The following is an 11313-nucleotide window of genomic DNA, read 5'->3' on the forward strand; positions in this document are numbered from 1 at the left end:
GTTAGATTTAGAGGGATATAGGCAAGTGGGACTAGTGTAGATGGGGCATGTTGGTTGGTGTTGGGCAAGTTGGGCTGAAGGGCTTGTTTCCACGCCATGACTCCATGACTCTATGAGAAAGAGTACCAATAAGCAGATATAATGAACAAACAACATATGAGGTTTGGTACGTTCAATAAAAAAAGTCCTTTACTGTGACAATTCAACAAGTTGAAGATTATTTAAGTGATTTGTTGCAACATGCCTTGACATAAGTTTCACACTTGATAGTTTCTGCCATGGGTTGGGGCATCTGCCGTGGGTCGGGGTTTGCTTCAGACTGTACGGTGGGATTCTGGTTCTGTGCTGCAGACGCTAGGAGTGTGACACCGTGAGCAGATACAACTGGAGGATCGACTGGTGCACTCCGAGCCCGCCACTCGACGGGTCATCTTCTTTGCAAATTTCATGATCATGTCCTCCATGTCACGGATCTTCATCTCCATCTGCTGGAGCTTCCGCATGATCTTCTCCTGGATGGCGAGCCCTCTGCGGAAACGCTTGATCTCTTTCCTTTTCTTCTCGTTCTTCAGGTACTTTTTGTTCGAGGAGGACCCTATTTTCAAAATGGAGGCATATTTATCCCATATTTTCTGCAAGAAACAAATCGCTGTTTAGTTTAGTTTAGAAACTGGCCCTTCAGCCCACCGAGTCCGCGCCAACCAGCGGTGGCGCAGCGGTAGAATTGCTGCCTTACAGTGCCAGAGAACCGTGTTCGATCCTGACTACGGGTGCTGTCAGAATAGAGTTTGAACATTTTCCCTGTGACCGCGTGGGTTTTCTGCAGATGCTCCGGTTTCTTCCCACACTCCAAAGGCGTACAGGTTTGTAAAAGTGTCCCTAGTGTGTAGGATGGTGTTGGTGTATGGGGTATCACTGTTCGGCACTGACTCGGTGGGCCGAAGGGCCTATTTCCGTGCTGTACCTCCAAAGTCCATAGTCTAATCCTGCACACTAGGGACAATTTACAGAAGCCAATTAACCTGCAAACCCACACTTCTTTGGAATTTCGAAGGAAACCGGAGCACCCGGAGGAAACCCATGCAGTCACAGGGAGAGCGTGCAAACTCTGCACAGACAGCACCCGAGGTCAGGATCAAACCCGGGCCTCTGGTGCTGTGAGGCAGCCACTCTACCGCTGCGCCACCGTGTTAACAGAGAGCTGTCAAAACACACCAACACCTCGACTTCTTCAGGAAACTACGGAGGTTCAGCATGTCACAGAGTCATACAGTGGGGCAACAGACCCTTCGGCACAACACGTCTATGCCGATCAAGATGCCCCATTCTAACCTAGTCCTATTTTGCTGCATTTGGCCCATTTCCCTCGAAACCTTTCTTCCTCATGTACCTGCCCAGGTGTCTTTTGCATCCGTTTACTGTACCTGTAAACAGTAAACTTCAACTACCTGCTGTCTGAAAACTCGTTCCATACACCCACCACCATCTGAGAGAAAAAGGGGCCGCTTCAGGTTCCTATTAAATCTTTCCCCTCTTATCTTAAACCGATAATATATTCCTTTAATCGTCCCACACCGGGGGAAATTTACAAAATTGATGACCACTGATTAATGATTCCCCTACCCAGGGTAAAAGACTGTGCATTGTTCCTATCTGACTTTATACTGCTCTGCAGAATCACCGCTCAGCTTCCTGCACTCCAAGGAATAAAGTCCTAGCCTGCCCAACCTCCCCACACAGCTCGGCACCTAAAGTCCTCGCAACATCCTCATGAAGTTCTCTCCAACAACTCTTCCAAACTTCTACAGATGCACTGTAGAAAGCCTACAGTTGTATTACATCGCAGCTTGGTTTGGGAACAGCTCCGGCCGAGCGAGGCCTTATGAAATTGCAGAGAATTGTGGATGTAATGCAGTGCCTCACACAGATAAGACTACCCTTCCTCCTTAACTCCATGTGCACTTCACAGTGCCCCATGCTGTAATGATGCCATTTGGAAGTTTAGTTGAGGCATCTTGGTCATCTTGGTCTACAAACTGGAGCGCAGGGGAATGAGGGGTAACTTTTTCACATAAAGGGTGGTGGGTATATGGAACAAGCTGGCGGAGGAGGTAGTTGAGGCAGGTACTATTGCAACGTTTAAGAAACGTTTAGACAGGTGCATGGATAGGACAGGTTTGGAGGGATATGGGCCAAATGCAGGTAAGTGGGACTAGTGTGTGCAAATTGGGCCGAAGGGCCTGTTTCCACGCTGTAAGACTTTCTAATTCTCTAAGCCACACTACTGTACCGCACTTATGCTCACCCCGACTTTCAAATTTCACTGTGGTCTAAAGTCAACAGCTTCCTGAATCATTTTGAGATGTTTTACCCTGTTAAAGTTGCTGCATAAATTGTTACTGTTGAGGCTGACCTTATCCTGAGAAATAGAGTCATCGAGTGATGCAGCAGGGAAACAAGACCCTTTGGCCCATCTAGTCCCAGCTCATCATCCGGCATCCATTTACATTCATCCCTTAAGGGTCTCGACCCGAAACGTCACCCATTCCTTCTCTCCAGAGATGCTGCCTGACCCGCTGAATTACTCCAGCATTTTGTGATACCTTCGATTTGTACCAGCATCTGCAGTTATTTTCCTATACATCTACCTACTTGGGGAGACCCTCGGACTGCCTTTGATCGGACTTTTCCGAACTCTATCTCGCACTAAACGTTATTCCCTTTATCCTGTACACTGTGGATGGTTCAATTGTCATCACATATAGTCTTTCCGCTGACTGGATAGTGCTCAAGAAAAAAAAAGGCTTTTCACTGTACCTCGGTACACATGACAATAAATTAAACTAAACTAACCAAACTTAATGTGGGAAGAAACTTAAGCATCCAGGAGAAACCCATGTGGTCACAGGGGAAATGGTGTAAGCCACATAGGCAGCACTGAAGATCTGGATTGGACTTGGGTCCCTGGAACTACGAGGCAACTGCCTTTTGTCTTTTGAGAAATTGTCTTTCCCTTGACTGGATAACACGCAAATAGAAACCTTTCACTGTATCTCAGTACACGTGACAGTAATACATTAAACTAAGCTAAACTAATATTTGCCACTGCACAGCACTATTGATCCTGATGGAACCACAAACAAATTACCTGTTTCCTTTATCATCGTTACTTTTTTGCATGTCTTTCATTCAATAGACAATAGACAATAGGTGCAGGAGGAGGCCATTCGGCCCTTCGAGCCAGCACCGCCATTCAATGTGATCATGGCTGATCATTCTCAATCAGTACCCCGTTCCTGCCTTCTCCCCATACCCCCTGACTCCGCTATCCTTAAGAGCTCTATCCCGCTCTCTCTTGAATGCATTCAGAGAATTGGCCTCCACTGCCTTCTGAGGCAGAGAATTCCACAGATTTACAGCTCTCTGACTGAAAAAGTTTTTCCTCATCTCAGTTTTAAATGGCCAACCCCTTATTCTTAAACATTCATCTGTTCTACATCTCTCCACATCACCGTCTATATCTCTCGTTACTCTTTCCCCTGACTCTCAGTCCGAAGAAGGGTCTCGACCCGAAACGTCGCCTATTCCTTTCTTTCAGGGATGCTGCCTGACCTGCTGAGTTACTCCGGCTTTTTGTGTCCATCTTCTGGTGGAAGAACTCAGTGGGCCAGGCAGCATCTGCGGAGGGAATGGGCAGACCACACCTTGGGCCTGGACCTTTCTTTCCACTAACCCTACCGAAAGTAAGGATGAACTGGCATCAGGAACATGACTTGACTTGAGGATCGGACTGAGATGTTACACCATCCAAGATTGAGTGTCGGGACTAGTCCAACCAATGCCAAGGGTGACCATTTGGCCAGGTACCCTAGTACCAGTCAACGCCTTCAAGAAGAAAGCAGGGAGGACTGACATTAAAATTTCTAAAGTATCTGGACGTAGTGCAAAACAGCACGGGACATTTCGCCGAGGAAAAACTCATTCAGTCTTGGAAGTCCACACCTCACACATGACTCCTCAAACCCACCACGTCCTTTTAGAACTTATGAACTTACTCTGAAAATAGGAGTCAACCATTCAGCCCTTTAGTCCCGCTACGCCATTTAACGTGATCAAGGCTAATCATCCACTCGTATCCAGTTCCTACCTTCTCAGCCTGTCCCGATATTACTGTTCAGTAACATCGCAACCTTCTGCAGGAAACCTTTTAATGACGTGGACTCCACTGAAGTGAGTGCCATGTGTTCACCAACGTTGGGGGTGAAGAGACTTCTCCTGACCCCGCTTCTAAATGGAATACCCTGCATTCTGAGCTTGTGACGTTTTATCCTGGACTCTCTAAATAGAATCACAGAGCACGAAACAGGCCCTTTGGTCCAACTCGACCATGTTGAACAAGACGCCCCACCTCAGCTTACAAATGATTTCAAAAAAAGATTTTTTAAATCTAAGCTTCCAAATAGTCTTACAGCGTGGAAACGGGCCCTTCAGCCCATGCTGTTCAAGATGTCCCATCTAAGCTTCCACATAGAGTCATTCAGCATGGAAACAGGCCCTTCGGCCCAACTCGTCCATACTGTCCAAGGTGCTCATCTAAGCTGGTTCTATTTACATAGAAACATAGAAAATAGGTGCAGGAGTAGGCCATTCAGCCCTTCGAGCCTGCACCGCCATTCAATATGATCATGGCTGATCATCCAACTCAGTATCCCGTACCTGCCTTCTCTCCACACCCCCTGATCCCTTTAGCCACAAGAGCCACATCTAACTCCCTCTTAAATATAGCCAATGAACTGGCCTCAACTACCTTCTGTGGCAGAGAATTCCCCATGTTTGGCCCACATCCCTCTAAACACACAATCAGATGACGTCACACTAATGTTTTCCAAACAGCAATTGCCAAGTAAACCACACGCTTCCTTGTCTTCACAACTAACCATGAGTGTATTCTGAATCCGTCGTTTCTTCAGAAAGTTGATGCCGAAACATATCAGGATGATGAGACAGGCGACTAGGAAAGCCCTGAAGAACACATTGTCGAAGAGGAAGCTCACGTCATTATCCTGCGCAGACTGAGGCATGCACCAGGACCGAGAATGCTTGCTGGTGAAGTCATTGGGGATGGTCTCCGTCCTGACCCGCTGCCAGGCTCGGCACCCGGTGGTCTCGCAGTGGTTGGGGGGACTGGGCCGTCGGGAGGAAAAGAACTCGGAGAGGAGTGCGGCCATTTGGCGCCGAGAAGGGGAGCAAGCGGCAGACAAGTGCGCTCAGGGGTGAGGATCAGACACACAGTGGCCAGGGACACCTGACCTTCGCAGTGTTCATGGGACAGCATTGTGAGGTCACAGTGCTGCTTGTGACGCCTCATCTGCTCCTAGGGTCGCCAACTTCCTCACTCCCAAACACGGGACAGAGGGTGACGTCGCCGCCCCGCGCCCCACGTGACCGCACCCAGCCAGCGCCCACGTGCAACGCAACCCACCTCCCGGGCCGGGCGGCCACCGTTGGTGGAGCGGGAGCACGTGGCCGCTGGCTGGGTGAGGTCACGTGGGACGTGGGGCGGCCATGTCACCCTTTGTCCCTTATTTGGGGGTGAGGAAGTTGGCAACCTTACTAATACAGGACAAGGGCGGTCCACTACGGGACAAACTAATTTAGCCCAAAATACGGGATGTCCCGGCTAATACGGGACAATTGGCAACCGTATCTGCTCCCAACTGCAGTCAACACTAAAATCTTCAGCCCCAGCCTTCCCCCCCCCCAACATCTTCAGTGGACCTTTGTGACATCAAGGTGGTGCAGCGGTAGAGTTGCTGCCTTACAAGCGCCAGGTACCTAGGTTCGATCCTGACTATGGGTGCTGTCTGTACGGAGTTTGTACGTTCTCCCCGTGACCTGCATGTGTTTTCTCCGGGTGCTCCGGTTTCCTCCCACACTCCAAAGACGTGCAGGTTTGTAGGTGAATTGGCTTCAGTAAAATTGGTCAATTGTCCCTAGTGTGTGTAGGGTAGTGCTCGTGTGTGAGGTGATTGCGGGCCGGCGCGGACTCGGTGGGACAAAAAGCTTGTTTGCTCGCTGCATCTCTAAATCTAAAAAACGAAAACATAAAGGCCCAGGAGATTGTGGAGACCAAGTCAATGGATATTTTGAAGGCAGAGATTGATAGGTTCTTGATTAGTACGGGTGTCAGGGGTTATGGGGAGAAGGCAGGAGAATGGGGTTGAGAGGGAGAGATAGATCAGCCATGATTGAATGGCGGAGTAGACTTGATGGGCCGAATGGCCTAATTCTGCTCCTATCACTTATGAACCTCTAAAGAGGACACATCCTGACCAATAATATGATTCCTGTAAACCTTTGGAGTGAACCAACGAACAAAGGGTGGCACGTTGGCGCAGCAGTGGAGTTGCTGCCTTACAGCACCAGAGTCCCGGGTTCAATCCTGACTACAGAGTGCTGTCTGTATGGAGTTTGCACGTTCTCCCTGTCACCTGTGAGTGTTTCCTCGGGGTGCTCCAGTTTCCTCCCACACAGGGTTAAGGCAGAGGTAGATAGATTCTTGATTAGTGCGGGTGTCAGGGGTTATGGAGAGAAGGGAGGAGAATGGGGTTGGGAGGGAGAGGTAGATCAGCCATGATTGAATGGTGGAGTAGACTTGATGGGCCGAATGGCCTGATTCCGCTCCTATCACTTCTGACCGTATGACACAGAGAGGCAAACACTCAGCCAAAGCCTCCCTGCCTGAACACTGAGTATATAATCCGCCTGATACCAACTTTGATGTTCTCCCAGCGAGATCAAAACTCTTTGACCACATTCTTGGCACCTGTTCTAACATTGCCCTGGCTTGCTGACGGGACATATGGCATCTGCCGCTGTGAACAGAACTGTGTTTACTGTGTGGGAAATCAAAGCTACTACTGTCTCTGCTTCTGTCCTTGGAGCAATTCAACCCAATACCTCAGGCGAACGAAAGATACACTGTGCAGATCAACACGCTACATGCATGATCACTCACACGCCACATGCATGCTCACTCACCTTAATAATCTTATATGTTTCGATAAAATCCCCTCTCATCCATTCCGAACAGTGCCTTCTCCCAGCTGTCGTTCCCGCTCCTGATGTCACACACAGGTCAGGCCCGTGTCAAGCCTGCCTCCCTCCCTCCTCTGTTCACCCAATTTTAAAGATAAAAGACTGAAGAAGTTGCAAACCCAAATTGGGGATTCAGCCGTGGTGAGGGGGGCACCAACTCCCTCACTCCCAAACACCGCCCCGTGCTCCGCCAGCGGCCACGCGCTCCTGCACCACCAATGGCGGCCGCCTGGGCCGGGAGGCGGGTTGCTATGCAACCTCCATTAGGCGGCACCCAGGCCTCCAGCCTACACTGTCCGGGCCTGCAGCGGCCCCCGGGCCTACAGTGTGCGGGCCTATAGTGTCCGGGCCTACAGTGTGCGGGCCTACAGTGTGCGGGCCTACAGTGTCCGGGCCTACAGTGTGCAGGCCTACAGAGTCTGGGCCTACAGAGTCCGGGACTACAGTGTCTGGGCCTACAGAGTCCGGGACTACAGTGTCCGGGCCTACACTGCCCCAGGCTGACAGCGGCCCGCGGGCCTAATATGGGACACGGGTGGTCCCGCACGGGACAAACCAATTTAGCCCAAAATATGGGATGTCCCGGCTAATACGGGACAGTTGGCGACCCTAGCAGCGGCAGATTGTGGTTTTATTTTCTCCTCCTCCCCGCCCCCACCTTTTTCATTTTTGAAGCAGGTTTTTGCCATCACCAAATATCTATGTTTATGCAAGGTAATGCTATGCACATAATTGGAGACGGGGAACAAAGGCGCACAGCTTGCTCGGGTCCAGAGACTGAAATGTTGCTGCCTTTGTTTGGAAGCTGGGCTGAACACATCATTCATCCAGCACACGGTGCAAATAAAGAGCAGACCCGATCAGTGCCACCCGGTGGGAGGAGTCGCTGTCAGATCTGTCCGCTCCCCTCCCCACCCCTTGTGGAATCGTGAGGATTAGTGGCTGGATTCACGGGCACTCTAACAGGCTGTGTTTCTCTGCTCCCTTTTTATGCCCCGGGCCTTTCTCTGTCCCCGTTGATGGGCGAGTTAATTCTACCCAACAGAGAAGAAGCAAAGGCTATCTACATTTTCACCGTGCACAAGTGCCCCATTGTACCTGAGTTCAGAGCAGCCCAGACCGTCACTCAACCTCCCTTCCATTGATAGACACAAAGTGCTGGAGTAGCTCAGCGGGACAGGCAGCATCTCTGGAGGGAAGGAATGGCTCCAGAGATGCTGCCTGTCCCACTGAGTTACTCCAGCTTTCTGTGTCTATCTTTGGTTTAAACCAACATCTGCGGTTCCTTCCTACACAAGAATTTAGAAGGATGAGAGGAGGTCTTATCGAAACGTATAAGATTATTAAGGTGTTGGGACACGTTAGAGGCAGGAAACATGTTCCCAATGTTGTGGGAGTCCAGAACAAGGGGCCACAGTTTAAGAATAAGGGGTAGGCCATTTAGAACTGAGATGAGGAAAAACTTTATCAGTCAGAGAGTTGTGAATCTGTGGAATTCTCTGCCTCAGAAGGCAGTGGAGGCCAATTCTCTGAATGCATTCAAGAGAGAGCTAGATAGAGCTCTTAAGGATAGTGGAGTCAGGGGGTATGGGGAGAAGGCAGGAACAGGGTACCGATTGAGAATGATCAGCCATGATCACATTGAATGGCGGTGCTGGCTCGAAGGGCCGAATGGCCTCCTCCTGCACCTATTGTCTATTGTCTATAAGAAGGAATGGGTGACGTTTCGGGTCGAGACCCTTCTTCAGACTGAAAGTCTGGGGAAAGGGAAACGAGAGATATAGAACGATGATGTAGAGAGATCTGCTCCCTTCCATTGACTCCGTCTACACCTCACGCTGCCGCGGCAAGGCCAGCAGCATAATCAAGGACCAGTCTCACCCCGGCCACTCCCTCTTCTCCCCTCTCCAAACAGATGAAAAGGTGCAGAAGTGTGAAAACGCACACCTCCAGATTCAGGGACAGTTTCTTGCCAGCTGTTATCAGGCAACTGAACCATCCTACCACAACCAGAGAGCAGTGCTGAACTACTATCTACCTCATTGGTGACCCTCGGATGCTTGATTGGCTTCACCTTGCACTAAACATTATCCCCTTATCATGTATCGATCCGTACAATGTGAATAGCTCAATTGTAATCATGTGTTGTCTTTCCGCTGACTAGACAGCACGCAACAAAAGCTTTTCACTGTACCTCGCTCGGTACACGTGACAATAAACTAGACTGATACTTTGTGTAGGAAGGAACTGCAGATGCTGGTTTATACAAAGATCGACACAAAATGCTGGAGTAACTCAGCGGGTCAAGCAGCATCACCGGAGAGGAGGAATGGGTCGAGTTTCGGGTCGAGACCCTTCTTCAGACTGAGAGTCATGGGAGAGGGAGTCTAGAGATATGGAAGGGTAAGGTGTGAAAACAACAGATCAAAGCAGATCATGCTAATGAAATGTGGAATGGTTCATTGTTGGCTGAGGGGAAGGTGACAACGAGGCACACAATCTGTAATATTTAATCAGTACGACAGTAGAACTAGTCGGAGAACGGGGGAGGGGCGGAGAGAGAGGGGTAGCAAGGGGTTACTTGAAGTTGGAGAAATCAATATTCGTACCACTGGGTTCAAGCTGCCCAAGTGAAATATGAGGTGCTGTAGGTTAATTGGCTTCCGTAAATTGTAAAGACCAATAGTCCCCAGTGTGTCTAGGATAGTGTGTATCGCTGGCTGGTGTGGACTCAGTGGGCCGAAGGGCCTGTTTCCACGCTGTATCTCTGAAGTAACGTCTAAAGTAAAGCAATGGGCCCATGGTAGTTCTATCTAACACAGGGACAGTTTGCCCCGGTAGTCACGGGGAATCGTTGATCTGACTTCAGTACGAGATTAAAAACAATGGAAGAGATAGTAAGGAATTGGCTAAACTGAAGAAGGGTCTCGACCTGAAACGTCACCCATTCCTTCTCTCCAGAGATGCTGCCTGTCCCGCTGAGTTACTCCTAGCTTTTTGGTCTACCTCAGGCTAAACATACACTTGTACAAGAATGTAGAGAATGATTGATTGAAGATACAGCTCGGAAGGCAGGCCCTTCGGCCCATCGAGTCCATGCTGGTCATTTATCACCCATTCACACTAGTTATGTGGTGTATTATAGACCACGGTGGCGCGGCGGTAAGAGTTGCTGCCTTACAGCGCTTACAGCGACAGGGTCCCGGGTTCGATCCTGACTACGGGCGCTGTCTGTACGGAGTTTGTACGTTCTCCCCGTGACCTACATGGGGTTTTATTTCCCGAGATCTTCAGTTTCCTCCCACACTCCAAAAACGTGCATCAAACATGTAAGTTAATTGGCTTGGTGGAAATGTAAACATTGTCCCTAGTGCGGACTCAATGGGCCAAAGGGCCTGTTTCCGCGCTTGTGTCTCTGAACTAAACGAGTGATTCAGTTCATCTCTGAACGCGGGTGTGTTGGGAATGTAGGAGTCCAACAGCCAACGATGTGATAAAATATAAATCAGATGAGGTCTTCGTATTCCAGACATGTTGATGGAGGGATGAATATTGGCCAAGGCACCTGTTTAATGTTTAAACCGACATTAAAGCACACCCTCAGCAACACTTTGGATTATCAGCCTGGGATGAGGCGAGGAAAAAAATCACCAAGAGTTGTGAATCTGTGGAATTCTCTGCCACAGAGGGCAGTGGCGGCCAATTCTCTGAATGCATTCAAGAGAGAGAGTTAGATTTAGGTCTTGGGTCTAGCGGAGTCAGGGGGTATGGGGAGAAGGCAGGAACGGGGTACTGATTGTGGATGATCAGCCATGATCACATTGAATGGTGGTGCTGGCTCGAAGGGCCAAATGGCCTCCTCCTGCACCTATTTTTCTATGTTTTTATGTTCTATGTTTCTATCCCATTTCCCCATCCACTCCCCGCACACCAGGGGCAATTTTACAGAGGGCAATTAACCGGGTCCGGGTGCGGGTGGAGGCTCTGCCTCACAGACCCGGGTTCGGTCCCGACTGCGGGTGCTGTCTGCACGGAGTTTGTAAGTTCTCGCCGTGACCGCGTGGGTTTTCTCCGGGTGCTCCGTTTTCTCCCACCCTCCAAAGACGTACAGGTTTGTAGGTTAATTGATTTCGGGTTTTTTTTAAAGTAAATTGTTCCTGGTGCGTGTAGGGGTCGTGTTAGTTAGTTAGTTAGTTAGTTAGTTAGTGTGCGGGG

At 49.6% G+C, this 11313-nt stretch overlaps 1 protein-coding gene across 2 annotated transcripts; it reads right to left on the reverse strand.

Annotated features, from left to right (window-relative positions):
• Positions 1–245: 245 nt before the first annotated feature.
• Positions 246–7800, reverse strand: LOC144606865 (uncharacterized). Of its 2 annotated transcripts, none has more exons than XM_078423308.1 (2): positions 7042–7800; positions 246–632 (listed from the first exon to the last, which is right to left on the reverse strand). In XM_078423308.1, the coding sequence occupies exons 1-2, from the start codon at positions 7078–7080 to the stop codon at positions 315–317; spliced, it is 357 nt and encodes a 118-aa protein (XP_078279434.1). In that variant the 5' UTR covers positions 7081–7800; the 3' UTR covers positions 246–314. The 2 variants fall into 2 exon arrangements, with proteins under 2 accessions (XP_078279434.1, XP_078279435.1); XM_078423309.1 differs by lacking the exon at positions 7042–7800 and adding an exon at positions 4938–5024 and having other exon boundaries at positions 246–595.
• Between the last annotated feature and the right edge of the window lie 3513 nt (positions 7801–11313).

This window comes from Rhinoraja longicauda, chromosome 27, assembly GCF_053455715.1.
Source record: "Rhinoraja longicauda isolate Sanriku21f chromosome 27, sRhiLon1.1, whole genome shotgun sequence".
NCBI classification, from domain to species: domain Eukaryota; kingdom Metazoa; phylum Chordata; class Chondrichthyes; order Rajiformes; family Arhynchobatidae; genus Rhinoraja; species Rhinoraja longicauda.

What these genes read in the sequence shown, in the direction of transcription:
- LOC144606865 (XM_078423308.1), bottom strand. Translation starts at nt 7,080, where the DNA reads ATGAGAGGGGATTTTATCGAAACATATAAGATTATTAAG. An exon ending in AAACATATAAGATTATTAAG is followed by an intron (nt 633 to 7,041) that starts GTGAGTGAGCAT and finishes TGTTTCTTGCAG; the next exon opens with AAAATATGGGATAAATATGC.